Raw genomic sequence first — 18,885 nt, forward strand, 5'->3', positions numbered from 1 at the left:
TCGGGGTAATTCTTTCTATTCTTTCTCCGTCAAAATAAACGGTCAAATACGGGAACTGTCCGGTCAACACAAGCCCTGCTTTTAACTGTTCTGTTTTCTTGTGAAAATTGTTGCAAAGAGATATAATTTAACTTGATTAACACCAGAGCCAGGCGCACTGCGCCGTTATCTCCGTCACTGTAAATGAGGGAAAAACAAAATGATCGGATCCTTTTCTGACCTTCCCCACCTACAAAGTTTAATTGCAACAATCAAATGTGACAGAGCCTGGATTTGTATTCTGAACAGTCTAAACATGTTTTAAAAAGAAACGTATGATAAAAGTGGCACCTGCTCAGTAAAACCACCAACAGGGTGAAAAATATCAGAATATTGTCGGCAGAGACGGGCTACAACTTCTGGATCCACTTTATATAAATCGTTTTATTGATTATCGTCTTATGAAAGATACATTTGACATACACGAGCGACCGGTACTGGCTGCTGTCTGAGGGTAGGCCCCGCCCACAACGCCGTGGCTGCTGTGGCTCCCAGTTTTCTTTACTGTGGGAAACGGGTAATAATGGCTCTTTAATGGGGACAGGTTGCCGACCCCTGGTTTAAGACGATCCCTGGCCTGTACTTGAATTTGTCTTTTGCACAAATGTTACAGGGTGTCCGCGGGGTTTTAAAAAGTATTAAAAAGTGATAAATAAAAATAGTCAAATTTAAGGCCATTAAAAGTGTTAAATTTGGTCTCAGAGGTATTATTTTTTCCAAGTTAGGTATTATTTTTTTCAGACTATCAGGTGTCGTATTCTGAACATCGACATAGAAATATATTCCGAATGAAATGTTTTGAACGATTATAAAAATAAAACAAGCCGATTATTTGCTCCTCCCACTTGAGCTGCCCTGAGTTACAAATGAAGCGCTCCGTTGCCAACTTAGCAACTTTGATGCTATTTCCAACAGCTTTTCAGACCCCCTTCTTGACTTTTTAAATCTTAAAAGTACCTAGCGAACACCTCAGAAACATCTCTGGTAACCCTTAGCTACTTTCTGGATAACTATTGTCGACATTTCCTGCAGGTTAGCTAAACACTCCGCCTGCGCTCCGGACCGTTCTTCAGGACATTAGGAAAGGGAATGATGTAGTGATGTGTCAGTCGCTAATGAAACGGCTCTCGGAGCCGGCTCCCTGTTGCATTAACCAGAGTGAGTGACACACACACCGCACCTGCGGGCTCCTGAGCCACTAAAAACGGCTAAATGTGCGCGTGCGGCGCGCTAAACACACATGCAGCTTGCCCCGATTGCTGTGAGACCGGGTTGGGGGGTGGGGGTGCAGCTGTGGTTGGGACAATTATTACATTAACTGATGGACTTGTAAATAAATAGTTTATAAATAAGGTAGAAATAAGTTCCTCACGCTGATAACTAATAACTAATCTCTCTGAGGACACGGTGCTAGTGCACGCGCCTACAGCAGCTTGACATGACTCAATAAATGTTATGCAACATTTTGTGAACATCAATTTATTTGCATTTATTTGTTATAAATGCCACTGTATAATTCTTGCTGTCAGTATTTGCAAGATATTGGTATTTGGGTCTGTACGGGTTAGACTTAAATGAGTTAAACCAAGGTCTACAGCCCTTGGGTCATAAACTATGAGCTATAAGTATATTGGTCTTTTTATACTGGGAATCAGGAGTTCTTTTAGTGATCATCTTGTTTCTTGTTTATTTTTGCCCTGATTGTGCCCTGAGCAGTTTTATGACTGAATAAAAATAAATTAAAAAAATCTACATAAATTGAAAAATCGTCTTAAATAATCGAGATCTCAATTTCAGTCACAATAATTGTGATTATTGTTTTTGCCATAATTGAGCAGCCCTACTTTAGCATATCCGGTCACATTATGATGACGTCATATTCAGTGGTCGTTCTGCATCATTTCAGGCCCCGTGGTCAACTGTCTGAACCGCTGAACAGAAGTGCCTGGCTTATTTTCTAAGTAAAATAAATATGCGCAATACGTTGTCAACATCAGTGAGTCTCTAAGTCTATGCTTTTTGTATGTTATATATGTTAAAATATGTGTAAATAGGTCGCTGATTAACACTTGCAATTTAGTGTTGTGATGGTTTTAAAAAAATTCTGAAGGTAGTAAAAAAAAAGTATTAAAAAGTAGTAAATTTTACTTAAGGATTGCTGTATATACCCTGTGTTATTACAATGACTTGTGATGAGTTTGTGTCTAATGGGTGTACGCTGCACAGATGGAGATGTCAAACACATAAAGCTGTTTTCCTATGGAGCAACCATGGTGCCGTTGCTAATATGTGCACAGAGCTCATGTCTCTTAACCTTCTAGAGGCAAGCGCTGCAGATTAAAAACGTTCAGTACTACCTGGCTACTCCAGGTAGGTTTTTAATGTTTCATGAGTATTTTTTAACCCAGAAGTAATCCTGAAGGACTTAGTTGTTTGTCCTTTTATCAAAACTTTATTTGAGCCTGAGAGGGTTAACTCATGAGTACACGTCTGTGTACACGCACGAAAAGTATGTTTTCACCACAAGTGGTTTAACAACTTTAAAAAAAGAACAGTTTTCTTCAAAGACATTTCATCTTTGAGTCTTCTCACATAAGTTTCCACCGATGCAGCTAATGACTTAATCACTACACTCGCCGTCGCTGGGACTTTGACAGTTTGATGCTTATTTCATGTTTGTTGGCTGGAAAACCAAAACTAGCAGCCAACAAATCCCAGTCACAGCTCACTAACTTTGTCAGCTATCAGAATCAGATGGGTGGGGGTCTAAGAATAGATTTGGAGTTATGTAACAGAAATGTCCCAAAGCATCACTAATTTGAGACAAACTGTATTAAGATAGTGTGAAATAGGCTCTGTGGACAGAGGATTAAGGAAGAGTTATTTCAGTATGTTCAATACAAAACGTGTCAAATTACAAATCAAGAGCAGCCAGAGCTAAAATAATGTTATGATATAATTGTCGTTTGCTTCCTTTAAAGGGACTTTACGGAGTTTGGAATTTCTATGCTCACGATTGCCCCCTCAGGCCAAAAACGTAACGGCAGCTTCAATAATAGGCTCGTGCAGGAGGCGTGCATGCTATACGTGCACACTCCTTAACGAAAATAACAGCTGAGACAGTCCCGTGTATGTGTGTGTGTGTGTGTGTGTGTGTGTGTGTGTGTGTGTGTGTGTGTGTGTGTGTGTGTGTGTGTGTGTGTGTGTGGCCCGGAGGACAGAGGACAGGAGAACGTGTGCAGCTAATTAATTAAATAATGTGGTTCTGTACCTTTCTCTTCAGCACAGCCGACAAAGGTTTATGATGGGTCAGTCCTCCTGCATGCTCAGATCATTCCCTTCCCTTGCTTGAAAAATTGTTCCAAATGAAAGTTGAACCCACATCTTTTTTATCTGTGAATTCAATGCCGTTCGGCGAGTCTCAAATAAAGATTTGGGCATCTTACTGTAAAAAATATACCATTAATGTAAAAAAGAAACTTTAAATAAACTATGTTCACATCCAGAATCAAACCCAGGTCTTCAGCATGAGTGTCAGACATCTTACTAGGTGAGCTAAAGCACCAGTGACGTCCTGAGTATCAGTAACATTTATATCCTTGACGACAGCTGAAACAACGTTCAAAGAACGGTTGGGAGTGAAAATGGCTATTTTGTTGCTAATTTGAAGGAAATATCTAGAAGAAAGTTCTACAGAAAGTAGCTAAGGGTCCTCAGAAATGTAGCTAGCTTTGTCACTAGGCGTTAGGAACAGCGACAAAGTGGCAGTGCCTCTCTCTCTGCTGCTAAAGCTACGGATAGCAAATGCTACGGGCGATGCCTGAGCGTGAACGCGCATGAAGCAGCCTGCTCGACCCGAGCATCTCTCTTTTTCTGTGATTTTACAGAAAACAGGCAATCACAGTAAAAATGCCAGGGCTCATTCTACAGGACCAGGGCATTGCAGGAGAATGTATGAAGAAGACATTTAGTATTTCTATACACATTTTGGCTGTCAAACTTCCATAATGCCCCTTTAAGAGGCCGCAGCTGGTTCAAAATACAGCGGCACGCAGGCTGACTGGCACCAGGAAGCATGACCATATCACCCCAGTACTGGCCTCTCTGCACTGGCTCCCTATAAGCTACATGACTCATTTTAATACTCTACTGTTTGTTTTTAAATCTTTTAAAACATTTGGCCCCTACACTCATGCCAGAAACATGAGGTTGAGTTTGCAATGACTTCTAAAAATTCCTCAGACTTGTTTAAAAACCAGGGGAGACCGAGTGTTCTAGGTGGAAAGAGAGAAAGAAAATCATTTATATAGTGCCTCTCAAGATAAAAATCATGAGGCACCTCACAAGAACAAAAATGTAAAAAATAAACAAGTAAAAATGATTTTTTTTAAATATCACACAATTTTGAAAAATGAACTCTTGTCATTAAAAAATGTGAGGAAAGGGAAGGAGAAAATTAATAGGAAAAAGGTAATCCATGGGTCCTGGGAAAGACAGAATTTGTAGAAAGAGCTGAATAAGGAGAGGTTAGTGATGAAGGTCACGCAAAAGCCAGCCTGATCGCGTGAATCTTCAGCTGCTTTTAAAAGGAGACCACTGAGTCCACTGATCTCAGTCTCAGGGGGAGAGAGGTCCAGAGTCTGGGGGCCACAGCAGCAAATGATCTGTCACCTTTGGACTTTAGCCTGGTGCTGCACAACCAGTAGGCTTTGGTCACTGGACCTGTAGGACCTGCCTTTTTTTAGACTTTCATATTTGGTATCTTAGTATTACATGTACAACTTTTTAATTCTCGTTTTATTGACTGTGTCTTTGTAATTTTTGTCTTTGTGCTAAAATATTTGGGATTCCTTGCGTAACTGCAAATGTGCTAAACAAATAAAGCTGACCTTGACATTGAATGACATGCACTTATATAGCACTTTTCTGAGAGAGTATTCCAAAGTGATTAGCTAAAATGTAGCTGCAGCTGCCCTGGGGCGCACTGACAGAGGCAAAGCTGCTGGTGCCAACCGTCGACATATAAATATTGGACAGTGGGTTTCCATAGATCCAATAACACATTTTTGAAGATAAATGGGAGGTGGCCACCACCGCCATTTTGACCATGTCACAGGTTCCGTCAAGCCCAGACAATTCCAAAAAAGGGAAGAGAGGAGAAGCTGAGGGAGGGGCTGTAAGGTTGGGATCAACTGACGACACCCGGTCGAACTAGCTACAAGCTAACCTGAAGCTAACCCAAAGCTAACGCGGAGGTGGGAGCTAAGCTAACGGAGGTAGCAACCTAGCTACAACCGGAGTTAACTGTGCACAACACCAGAGCTTCTGAGTCAGAGATACGCCGGGCTGACCGCTGGGTAAAACCGGGTGGAACACAGAGGTCTCAGAGAGCTCCACAAGCCGACAGTCGGAACCCAGCTCCACCAACATGTTATATTTCAACCCATTTTCTAAAGTGCAGCATTATGTTAAATGCACTGGGTTTTACCCTATTACATTTAAATGTCATGGTTAAACAGTACATGTTAAAATCTAAGCTCAGCTCGGCAGTGACCTAAAATACATAAATATAATTTTACTTACCGAAAAAAATGAAGTGGAGACTCCTTGGACGCTCTATTAGTGCAATTAATGCCACAGCAAGTCATTTTGTCCAACAATTGCACTAATAATATCCAAACAAGAATACACACACAAAGAGACTCAAAATCCCGGAACAGTTTCCAGGCCAGACCGAGGCTCTACTGAGGCCTTTCCACTGAGCTAGCTCTGCGGTCACGTGGGTCTGATGCTCATTAATTATACAGAATTTTAGGCTTTTAATACACTTAAACAGAAGAGTGAGAAAAAATTCACCCCCCTCAGAGTTGTCATGAGTGTAAACTAGATCATTTAAACCTAAAACATTTTTTGGTACCAGGCTGTAAACATGTTTATTTCTGCTGTGAAATTGGTATTTTTAACATGGGAGTCAATGAGGATTTGCTCGCGTCTGACACCAGCCCCTAGTGGATGAGAGTGGAACTGCAATTCATTTCATTTCTGGGTTTGATTTAAATTTTCACCCGCATTGTGGGGGCTTGGTGCCACCAGCAGGCAAAGAGAGCCAAGTGTCTTGCCCACAAACACAACAGCTGCAACAGACGGGGCTTGAAGCTGCAGCCCTTCGGTTCAAGGACGGGCACTTGACTCCCCTGCCATCCTCATCCCTACACCCCTACATGAGTCAATGTTCATTCTTCCTTCACTTCAAAGCTTCCTCAAAGTTGTCTGAGGTTGAGAAGATTTTCTTTTGAGGTGAGAAACACTCAATGTAGCCGTCCTTGAACCTATGGAAGCAGTTTTACTGGATGAACTGACAAAGTTTAAAACCCTGTTAACCCTGGAAGCGAGCGACTGCTGCAGATTGAAAACAATCTTTTGTTACTGAATGCTCTGTGCACACTGTCGGGTCATTTGCTACAGAATTATATTCGCTGTCAAGTAAAACTCCTAAACTTTTCCCACTAAACGCAACTAGGACATTAGGATAAAATGGTCTTTTTTGTTTGTTTTTTCTGAAACTTTAGGGGACCCTGCATCTTCTCCGTTTAACTGACTGATTGTCCTTGGCTGCATAATGTACTTTTTAAGTCTCCAACAAAACCCGCCGTGTCTGCAAAGCCCCCATAAGTCAAAGTAGACATTGGTATTAAAGAGGAAGCTTCCTGAATAATTTATGCATTCATAACCTGTAAGGCAGTCAGCAGCTAACTCGACCTGACTGTGACATCCTTAATGCTCTTCTAACTCAGGCTGCCATGATAATAAGGTTGTTGTTCTTACCTGGCTGGCCTGATGTCACTCTTTCCTCGTCACTGAGCTTTATGACACATATTTCTAGAACCATTAACATTAAATCTTCCATTATCAAATGATGCTCATTTTAAAGTTTAGTTGAAAGCACTTTAAAGACATTTTAGGAAACTGACAGGAGAAAGCGTAAATAACAGAAACAGGTGTGTTCTACCAAATTAGAAAAAGTAGGACTATTGGCTTTTTTTTACCAATATCGGAAACAGGGAGCCTAAAGCCTGATTTATACTTTTCTGTGAGCTCCGCAAGAGAGAGACACACACAGAGCGTCGGAAAGGTTTTCACATGCAAACTTCTGCGCAGGCAGCGGAGTGTTGCAAACCCCCCCCCACCCACCCCACCCCCACCCCCCCACCCCCACCCCCCGGGACAACAGAGGGCGTATCGCTTTTCTGTGGTATCCTGCCATCATAGCACTCATGTATCTGGTCCATGGTATTGTGTTTACTAATGTGTTTATATTTATCAGAGACTTTATAACATTTTCCTTCCCCTTTTAACGCGGTCGCCACCTCTAAACCCACGTTTCCCGTCATTTCCGTCCACGTTTGCTTTGTATTTTGTACTCCTTCAGTCACGGGTGAATAAACATTCATATTTTCAGACTTTTTCCACGAAGCGTTCTTCAATCTGTTCTGTGTCTGCCGCTAAATATCCTTTTACTTTGTAACTAGGCAACAGTGGTGTTAGTGACAAATTTACAGGAAGCTTCATCCTGACCAATCACAAGCTTGCTGTCTCTGTTGTGTGATGTTTAAATTTTGGGCATGTCTCCTTCACCCTCTGTGAACCAGTTGGAGAGCCTTTGTGCCGACTCATAATGGCGTTGCGTGTCTCCGCACCGACGCAGATGGAGAAGTATGAATCGGGCTTGAATCTAAATAGCTAGCTTTGACTCACTGCTGTTATCCCCTCCTACGGTGGCCTTTTTTGACCGCTGTGTTTTATTCATGCGCCATGCAGCGGCGGGTTACAGCGGTGCTTTGTCGTATTGTAGTCCCAAGTCTAAATAGGGAGCCTAAGTCTCCTCCCTTTCCAGTGGGCTCATGGGTCCCTGGAAGAACGAAAAAATCAGTGCAAGTCAACGGGGCTAAAAGAGCTATTTTCTAATCTGCTTTGCCTAACGTCCTGAATCATACACATGTTGAACTTCAATTTAAATGAAAAGTAATGATGGGTGTTTCGACCATGCCTGTCACATACTTTGAGCTATATCAGCTTGTAAAAGTTTCTAATTAGCAAGACTACAAATCAGACATCGTTATGTCGCATATATGACGACACCACAGAATCTCCTCTTCCCTAGCGTGGCTGCTATACTGCACGGCCAGATTTATGGTGGTCCTTTCCTCCTGAGGGAAGGATTTGAAGTTTGCTGAACTTACAGCCATTTTTCCTCTCCCCGCTTACTTCCGCTTCTGGTTCAGTGACGCAAATTTGGTAATGTGCATTTGTAGTCCTGGACATATTTTCACACAAAACCTAAAATACAGTTTGCCTACGTTCAAAATATAAACGCGTTCTTGGCATCAAAGTGCATCTTTAAAATTCACGAACATCAAATGTGAACTCCATGGCACACAACAAACAGGATTGGAAAATAGCGTTTCTAGCTACATTGGGTGTTTCTCAATGCCAAGGAGCCTCGACTTGATGTCTTGGCCCCGCCCCGGTTGCCAAGGAGACACGTTATCAGGAACCGTCAAGACGTGTTTCAATGTTCATGTTCTACTGAAGCATGTGTTCTCCGTTTGTTAGCCGTTTAGCTAGCTGAGCAAGGATACACGAAAGGTGTCTTGTAGCCTAGTCTTGGTCAAAACTTACCCAGAATACACCGCGGTATTTTCAAAAGGATGGCGGATCAGAAGCCAGCAGCTACTTGTGGGTCAATTTTCAAGTTTAAAAGTAAGTCAGCTAATTTAAAGTGGTTTTTTTTTTTTTTTAGATCCAAATAAGTTATCTATGGTTGGTTAGTTTTCAGTAGTTGCAGCTTCGGTGGCTAGCGGGTAGTAACTCGCTTTTATATTTAACTTTACAAATTTATACGCAATTTAAAAAGTAAAAGGCTCGTTATATATTTATATTGAAACTTATATGTATAATTTATATATTATCTCCCGTGTCACGTGACGTGACCACCGCGGTCATGTAATGCAAGTCTGTTCCATTTAACCATTTTCTTTGACCAAGGAAGGACGGTGTCCTCGTAAGCAAGGTGCCTGGCCTCGCCAGGCCAGGCGCGACATTGAGAAACACCCGTTAACTTGCATTCATTTTTTTCGTTCTTCCAACAACTCAAGGTCGGGAAGTAAATGGGTGTGACTCAGGCTCCCTATATGCCTACTGATATAATCCAAACCAAAACCATTGTATGCCCCCACCCATTAAAAAGAAGTCAAGTCAACATTATTAATATAACACTTTACGACAGCATTAAAGCTGACCAAAGAGCTTAACAAAATAATCCGTTCCTAATTCACTGTTAGCATTGGTGGCGCAACGCTAATGGGAACTGCGGAGAGAAGCGACACAATTTGCCCCCCCCCCCCACGGAAAGCGGGGGAGGCGACATGAATTGTTGTCGACCCCCAGAACTTCAAAGGTTTGCAGCCCTGAAGTATGCAGAAGAAAGTCAGCTGGTATTTCAAGCTTGAATTTGAATGCAAGTGGAAATATTTTACATCTACCCTCTGACATGTTGCAATAAAAAGCTTTATTCAACATTTTAACCATTACTCTGGGAAACTAGTTTGACCCAGTTAAAGATTTTAACAGCAGCTTTATAGTGCCACACGAAGCCCCGAAGACTCACTGCAAGGAGTGCAAATCTACTTTTTCTTTACTTCCGTCACAGAAACCACACAGCAAAAAAACACGCCTTCTAAAAATATCCTAGCTGACGATTATCACACCGAGTTCTCAGAGAGGAGACTCACCAGTTGCAGCCATGCGTTCGTGATCAACACTTGGTTCTTTTCATCCTAGAGGGGAAACAACAAGAGACAGGATCATCAGCAGCAAGCAGGCGTGGATCAGAATCAGAATCAGAAGTTTTTATTGCCATCCGTAACGGAACCATTTGTGTTTTAAAAAAGAACGACAGCATGGAATTAGAACCAAGACACAGCAAGAACACACCTAAGAGATTTGTGCTTTGTTGATGAGGCGATGGAAAGTAAGCGGAGAAGCTTTAAGAGTTTTTGGTTCATTTGTTTGAAACGCTGTGATGGCCTTAAAAAAGCAAAAACTAGAGAAAACCATTGAATAGTTAGTTACTTCTGAATGAAAGTCACCAATAATGACTCATTTCAGTCCAAATAAGATTTAAAACAAATTTATTCAAAGCAGAATTTCATAACATGTGTTTCTTTACCAAGTTATTTTTTCATATTAATAGAAATCACTGAAGTTAGTTGATCGCTATCGTTTATCCATGACTGAATCTGGAACAAAGCAGCTGCTTCAACCCTTTGAATAGATTTTCTTTCATGTTGCTGTGATAAAATCTTGAGATTCGTTCCTTTTGTTTCTCTGTTTCTCACACAAATGCAATGTTTTTTTTCTGCATCAAACAGTTTTTCCCCCCTTGTTTCATCTGTGTTTTATTTCTCTTTTTTAGGAGTTTCTAATTCCTGTGAAAACCCCACAAAGCCTTGGGTTTGTGGTGAACTGATAGTGTAGGTGAAGTTCAGGAGAACTTGCTCTTAAACACTCTTTAACCCTTTACAGGGCCAGCGTCCATATGTAGACACTTCCACTCACATCATAAATGATGTCGGTGTGCTCTTTCAGACTCGTGTAATTACGGGATTTTACCCAGTCATCAGAGATCAAGCTAGTCACGGTTTGCGCCATTCCACCAATCAGTGCGGGGCGTTAACTCGCAAAATATTGGTTTAGTCAGTAAGTAAGTAAGTAAAAGTTTATCTATAGAGCGCCTTTCTCAGATATAAATCACAAAGCGCTGTACAACATGATAAAGATCAGGGCAAATACCTCTAACCAATAAAAACATCAGAAAAACAATAGCAGTGATAAAATAGTAAATAAAATCATGAGTATAAACAAAGTGAAGGTGTGAACCCGAACAAAGCCATCTTTTTGAAACATTTAGGGAGGGAACGCCTGGATGAAAAGGTGAGTTTTTAGATGATTTTTAAAGACCTCTACAGTGTTAGAGAGACGGAGATTTGAAGGTAGACTGTTCCAAAGTCTGGGTGCAATAGTCTGAAAGGCCCTGTCCCCTTTGGTTTTCAGTCTGGTTCCAGGAACAGTCAGGAGGTTTTCAGATGTGGATCTAAGGTTCCGAGAGGTGGTGTGTGGGGATAAAAGCTCAGATAGGTAGCTTGGAGCCTGGTTGTTAAGAGCTCTATAGGTCAGCACTAAAACTTTAAACTGTATTCTATATTCTACCGGGAGCCAGTGGAGGGACTGTAGAACTGGAGTGATGTGAGCTCGTCTGCTGGATTTGGTTAGGAGTCTGGCTGCTGTTTATGTTTATTTCATTGGCAGACGCTTTTATCCAAAGCGACGTAAAATTGTTAACCTGTAGAGCATGTTGAAGCGTCTTATGATGAATGCTGAGTCATCATCGGGACTTTTTATGAGCTTCCACGGACGATTCCACTTCTGTTCTCAGTGATAAACAAAACGTTTGTAGTCAAAATCTGTTCTTGCACCATTCCATCCTTTCTTTTCTTCCCAACCTCCTCCCCACTTCAGTCTTATCTCCACCTGTCCCTGTGCCTCCTCGTCTCTGCTGCTGAAATAGAGCAGCTTCCCATTGTGAGCATCACAAAGCAACATGTTTGGCTTTGCTTCTTGCTTCTTTTGCGTCTGGCCTTCCTGTTGTGGTCGTCTGTGGGATTTTACTTGTCTGCAAGTAGGCAAAGGCAGTAATCTCCGACGATATCTGTTGGTTGACAAGATATTGATGGACTCTTGCATGTACTGAAAGCTATCTAATATTACTGCAACATCACATGAGTTCATATTTCACTGTGAATAATCCTGCAAGTTGATTCTGAAACAGCTTCCATCTGTGGAATTCATTCATTTTTATTCCCTGTAGTAAATTCAGATATCATAATTGTTTAAAATGTATAAAATCAACGAACATTAAATTAAATTAAATTAAATTAAGCTGCGCAGTGGCGCAGTGGTTAGAGCTGTTGCCTTGCAGCAAGAAGGTCCTGGGTTCGCTTCCCGGTCTGGGATCTTTCGGCATGGAGTTTGCATGTTCTCCCTGTGCATGCGTGGGTTCTCTCCGGGTTCTCCGGCTTCCTCCCACAGTCCAAAAACATGACTGTTAGGTTGATTGGTCTGTCTAAATTGTCCTTAGGTGTGTGTGTGTGTGATTGTTTGTCCTGTGTGTCTCTGTGTTGCCCTGCGATGGGCTGGCTCTCTGTCCAGGGTGTACCCCGCCTGATTGCCCGTTGACCGCCGGAGATAGGCACCAACCCTAGCGACATTTCTCAGGACCCGTTGCTGCTTTCTGTAGAACTTTCTTGTAAATATTCCCTACAGATTAGCAACAAAGAAACCATTTGCACTCTGAACCGTTCTTCCGGGAGTAAGGAAAGAGAACAATAATCTGCACATGTGCATGAGGACTGACCAATCATAAACCGCTTTCGGCCGGGCTGATTCGCCGAAGACAAAGATACAGTTGCAGAGAATTGCAGAGTTGGAGAGAAAACACAACAGAGAAGTTGAGAAACTATGAGGTGTAAAAAAAACGCTTTTTAGGAAAATGTCTGTGAGAATGAGGAGAGCAGTGTCATGTTCTGTGTCCCTATGTTCCCCAGCTCCTCCAGTTCCCACTCCAGGTTCTCCTTTTGTGTTCTCTTAGCACCCTCATGTGTCCTTTGTCTGCATCACTGTTGTGTGTCAAGTTGTAGCCCCAGCCTCTTGTTCCCCAGTTCATTGTATGTGTGTATGAGTTTGTGTGTGTCAGTATGTGTATGTGTTTGTGTGAGTCCTTCCCTTAGTCTTTAGGTTTGGTTTTGTGTTTTATATAGTTTGAGGTTTATCTGCCCTCCGCTGGTTCTCTTCCCCATCCAGATAATTGTTGTCTCCTGCCTTCCCTCCAGCCTCACTCCACACACCTGCTTCCTGTTTCCCTGATTGCTCCTCCCAGTCTATATAAGCCCTCCTTGTCTCATTGTTCTGGTCGGTCAATTGTTGTTTGTCAGCGTTGTTCTTTGGTGCTCTGTGTGAGCTTCCCGTCTAGTCCCCAGTTTGTGCTCTAATTGAGCTTTGTTCTCCTGCTTTTGGATTTCTGGATTGTGGGCTCCATGCCTTTGGATTTATTTTGTTCATCCTTCAATAAAATGATTTTTTACTTTATATCAACTCCTGCCTCATATTGTCTGGTGCTCTGCATATTGGGTCCTACTCCTCCTAATCAGAACGTGACAAGCAGGAGGTCTAAGTTATATCCTACAACAGAACTGTTGGGATCACCACACCAAATCTGTCTTAATGCCACTTTATTGATACTTTTGGAATTTATTGTACATATCAAAGCAATCTTGGCCATTTTAATCATACTAATTAATAACTTTAACACATAACAGAGTTTTTATTTTCCTCCCTTTTAGTCATATATATATTGTAGCGGTCTCCGCCGCCCTCTAGCGGGGGGTGTGTGTGAAGCAGCAAAGAAGAGTCGACAGGTGGCAGACATAGAAAACTTTTAAAAGCCGGATGGCTCCCCTTTTCATCCCCCCACACATGCATTTAACTCACGGTGCCAACAGGCACCAGATAAGAACAACACAGAGTGAACTCCAAACTGAAACAAACAACACTAACATAACCCCGAACAAAATAACCCTTAGGACACCACAAACTGAATAAACAACCCCAATTTACCCCCCCCCCCCCCCCCCCCCCCCCCAGAGTGCAATGCGGCCTTGCCAACCTATCAGGGCCGCCACAATATCTTTTAGATGCTATGGGGAAAATGAACGCCAATGTGGCGTGATGACGTCATCAATATGTAAATTAGCACGTGACGTCATCTGGCGACATATAGCAACTTTGGGGGGGGACTTCAGCTACTTTCACTCAAAAACAGTTGGCAACACTGGAGGCCGCATACCTCTGTGCTGGGAGCGTCCGGGAGAGGAGGAGCATGTCAGCGGTGTGGCGGTGTTTCCAAGTGAACAACGGGGACAAGAGTAAGGCTGACTGTAAATTATGTTCGGCAAAGTTGTCAAGAGGAGGAATAAAACCCAGCTCTTTCAACACAAGTAATTTTATAAAGCATCTAAAAAAACCAACATGATGTTGAGTTCAAGCAGTTTTCTCTTGGGAGCGGGAAACAGCTACAACCAACTTTGCAGCAAACGTTAAAGAAGCAGGAAAAGACGTCTAGAGACGTCCCGCATGCAAAAGAAAATCTCAGAAGCTCTTACCCAATGACCAACCATTATCGGGTGTTGATGACGTGGGATTGCGACGTCTCCTCGCTGTGTTGCAGCCAAGGTATGATATTCCTGGTCGCCGCCACATCACTGACACAACACTGCCTGAACTACACGACTCTGTGAAGAGACACGTTCAGGGCCTTCTGGAAGATGTTTCAGCCATTAGCTTGACTACGGATATCTGGACTAGCAGCGTTAGCCCGGTGTCCCTCATTAGCCTAACTGCACAGTGGATGGACGGAGATTTTAGTCCACGGCGAGTCGTCTTGCATGCAAAACAGTTTTGTGGTTCACACACAGGGCGAGCCATCGCTGATGTGTTTCGTGACATGCTCCAGGAGTGGGGGATTAACAAATGTTCTGTTCCTGCTGTGCTTCGTGATAATGCTAAAAACATGCTAAAAGCCATGACCGACGCTGGACTCCCAAGCCTGCTGTGCGTCGCACACACCCTCCAGCTGGTGGTTAATGAGGGACTTCTGGCTCAAAGGAGTGTGGCTGTTGGTTGAAAAATCGTTGGACATTTTAAACTCTCCACATTAGCCTACTCACCGCTAGAAGATATCCAGGGACAGCTCAACCAGCCAATTAAAAGACTCCAACAGGATGCGCAGACCCGCTGGAATGGCACATTCTACATGTTACGGTCTCTCATTGAGCAGAAGAGGGCACTTGGAATATATGGATCTGAACATGAACTTCCAGATGCTCAACAGTGGGCAGTTCTGGAAACAGCTATTGCTGTCCTGGCTCCTTTTGAAGAGTTAACAAGAAAAGTAAGCTCCTGTGATGACCTCCCTGCCGCCACCGTGCTTTTGAGGCTCCTTAACAAAGTAACTGACGAAGATCACGGCATCAAAACTATGAAGTCAGCTTTAGCTGCAGCTGTCAAGAGACGCTTCACTGACGCTGAGAAGACCCCCCACCCACCCCCACACACCCCCAATATCGCGATGCATTTGCAATGTATTGTGAAGACCTAAGCACAACCATCCATCTACACTGCGTGTCTGAATTTTCTTTTTAAAACTGCAGTGTTAAATTCGGAAAACAAATTAGCTTCAACATGCTTATGCCTCTTGACAACATTCAAACATTGTATAGCTATAAATATATTGTGGAGCTTAAAAAAAGATATATTAAAAAAAAGAGTAATGTGGTTTTCTCGCATTTGATGGTCTCGCCGAGCCACTGCACTTCTGCACGTCCTCCACTCAAACTTAATCGTGCATTTAGCAACAGAACACCACCGGTGTGAGAGGATCTCTGCTCAATAACATCAGAGAGGGAGAAACAACCGGCTGCTACCACTTCAACTTTAGGAAAAACTACCTGAGTCCCAAAAATAAATACACCATTTGTCATGTCAACACCCGCTGATGTCACATTTACTGTCTGTTACACCCCTCCCGGCCTAGGAGTACCAGGAGGGCCAACACAAGTGTGGTGGGAGCAAACACGAAGACAATAAAAAGTTCAAAAGGAGTTTATTAACTAAAATTGTCCCAGGCGGGTGTAAATAAAGTCTCTGGAAATAATAATGTCTATAATAACTGAAGACAAGGGCAAAGCCCCCCTCAAGCTCGGATAATACCCTCCTGTTTTGTGTACTGGTCCTCCTTTTAGTCCTGTGCTGCTCCTAACGTGGCCGGCGTCTCACGCTCTCCCGTTCTCTCAGTCTCTCTCTCTCTCAGGGGATGGGTTCCTCCAGAAAAGATCCTCGTGTCATCTGTAGTCTTTAGTTCACTCGTCTCCACGATCTCCGGCTGCAACTCTCTGTTTCTTTTACACTGCTTTCCTTTGCAGCTCAGCTCGGCACTCCTTCAGCAGCTCGAAACTCCCGAACTCGGTGATTGGAATCCTCTTCCTTTACACGACTCTGTCTAGCGCACCTTCACTTCTCTCTCAAACTTTTCTTTCAGGCAGCTCCAAACTCCGTCCTTTCTCCACAAGCGCGCTGTCTGTAACCTCTCATCGAACTCTCACTGAAAACTCCTCGACGACCTTTCACCTTCTCAACCGCTCAACTCCTTCTCTCCCGCTTTTTTCTTACTTCTCATCTCGTCTTCCTTTATAAGAAGCCTTGATGAGCGCGGATTGTTTCCAGCTGGTGGCAGCGGGCCGGCAGGAAGGGTGCGTCTCAGCGTGCCTCTCTCCATGGTGCTGATCCTGTCTCAGCGGGGCCGGAGCAAGGAGCTGTCCTTGGTGCGGTGGTTAAAATGGAGCCCAGGAACACAGAGGTCATAACACTGTCACAGACGATTAAAAATTCAGTTTGATTGGTTGGTCGGGTCACACTGGGCACTGTGCCAGCTAGACACAGAAATGAAAGCGGACAGGTACTACAGCCAAATACTACCCGTTGAAGGCAGCTGAAAACAGACATTCACGCGGAAAATGTTTTACCCGTTTGCATTTATCCACAAGGAAGGAAGATTTTTCAGGACAGCTCAAACGTTTCCACGGTTTTTGACTTTTTTCCCATTGTCCATGTATTTTTCATGACTGGAAAAAATGTCTGTCATTTTCCTAATTTCCAGGACACGTAGGAACCCTGTACTAACACAGTCTTCCTCATCTTGAGTCAAGATCGGTGAATCCATAAATGTTCAATGTGACGTACGTGTGCTGCTTTTTCTTCCCCAGGCATTTCTCCATCTATTTTCTATTGACAGCTAATGCGAGAAATGTTGGTAGCCCAATTTATGATCAGCATGCATGCGACAGTCAGGGTGACCGACTGTATTTCAGAATGAACAATTAAAAACGGTTTCTCTGTGAATTCCGCTTTAATAAAATTGGACACAAAATATTTTTATTGCATTTGTTTCTACATTTTATGTTGAGATGTGATCTGGATGATAAGTAGTGGAGAACTTATTGAAAAATCCATAATTAAATAATAATTAGAAAATCTGTGTAACCAAGACTGGAATCCAAAATCCATTGTTTCGTTTGTTCTTAAAGGAATTCAAATCTCTTGATTACCTAAAAGAACTTTTAATACTTTATTGCGTCTCACGTCGTGGAAAAGCCGCGGGGTTCTTAAAAGTTGAATTAAAGAATCCTGGTTGGCTCCCAGGTGGAGGTCAAGAGACAAAAGGTCTCTTTTGGACTTTCTGTCATAACAACAAAGCTTGTGGTCCTCAAAAAACACCTTATTTGTGTTCATAGAATATTTTTTGCACAGAGCCCAACTGCTGATGGTGACCAATACATGCTCGCCTGGTTTAGGTTGTTATTAATCGTCCTTAACTCGGTTTGTGGGCATCAACCTGCCCCAGTTTTCTGCTTTCAGTTACCCAGGAGCAGATGGAGAAATCAAAGGCCACACACACACACACACACACACACACACACACACACACACACACACACACACACACACACACACACACACACACACACACACACACACACACACACACACACACACACACACACACACAATCACAACTTGTTTTGCATTATTCACAACTGCCCAGTAAGCATTAATTCACTGGTTTTGCCAGCTTATCCATTATATATTGAGCCAGCAAACAGCACATGTAATAACAATAAATACACATGAAATGCAAGGAAAGTTTAAAACACAACAGGCAACAACTGCCATCACAACTGAAAATCACTTTTAGATAGTTAAGCACCTTAAAACCAAGCTGGAAAAGTGGTTAATTATTCATATTTTAACATACAAGAATGCTCCCTATTGACTTTGTGTCTCCAGTTTGTCATTTGAGAGCAATTTGAATTAATTACAATGTTTTCCAAGTTGTCTGAGAGACATTTGTAGTACAGTCAGATGCACATTTACAGTATTCAACACGAGAGAGGTCTTGTGAAAGGACGGGCTCACGGGTGTGACGGGTGTCAGATTAGGGGGTTTTGGATGAGTGCTCTGGTTGCGTGTCGGGGCTAACGAGCTGCGATGTGCGTGCTGCTGTCATACATGAGATGGAGAAGAAAAGGGAAGACACGATGAAGAACAGAGGGAGCCCTGAAGGAATAACACGTAAGGATTGACATAATATCCATTCGAAGCACAGATGTGTCGATTTAAGAGCTGCAGGCTTCATGAGAAAAAAGACCACACAATGACGGAAAGCTGGAGGACTGTGACCACTTTCTGTTTAAAACGGTGGCGGAGTGAGAGTGACAGAGCTGGTTTAAAGTGCTCGAAATCAAACGTTGTGCTCAACCTAAAGCATTCAAACCAAAGTGTTGGATTTAAGGTTGCATTATTTTGGAAATCCCATAAAACTCGTTCATATTACAGTAAAAACAAAAGAGAAGAGGGGATCAGTGAAGAAAAGCATTAAGGGGAAAAGTGTGAGGCCATATGTCAACGCCCACTGACTGGAGTGAAAATGGAAGAAAGAAAAAACACAATTTGCTGTTTCAGAGATGAATATTCTCCAGGCATAATCAGTTTTAAGCTCAGAGGAAGATGGAGTGCAAGACCCTCACGCGCAATATGCACCGCATTCACTAGAAAAACGAAACTTCTTCAACAGAAACAAAAAAAAAGAGGAAATCTACCAGCTTTGTTTAACATGTT

General features: G+C 42.7%; 1 protein-coding gene across 1 annotated transcript in view; it reads right to left on the minus strand.

Annotated features, from left to right (window-relative positions):
• Nucleotides 1–18,885, minus strand: part of LOC139070282 (neuronal acetylcholine receptor subunit alpha-7-like) — a 69,781-nt gene that overhangs the window by 36,376 nt on the left and 14,520 nt on the right. The window contains exon 3 of the mRNA XM_070552089.1: nucleotides 9,831–9,875. Coding sequence (XP_070408190.1) covers nucleotides 9,831–9,875 — 45 coding nt within the window. The remainder of the gene's footprint in view (nucleotides 1–9,830; nucleotides 9,876–18,885) is intronic.

Source organism: Nothobranchius furzeri, chromosome 6 (assembly GCF_043380555.1).
Source record: "Nothobranchius furzeri strain GRZ-AD chromosome 6, NfurGRZ-RIMD1, whole genome shotgun sequence".
Classification (NCBI taxonomy): domain Eukaryota; kingdom Metazoa; phylum Chordata; class Actinopteri; order Cyprinodontiformes; family Nothobranchiidae; genus Nothobranchius; species Nothobranchius furzeri.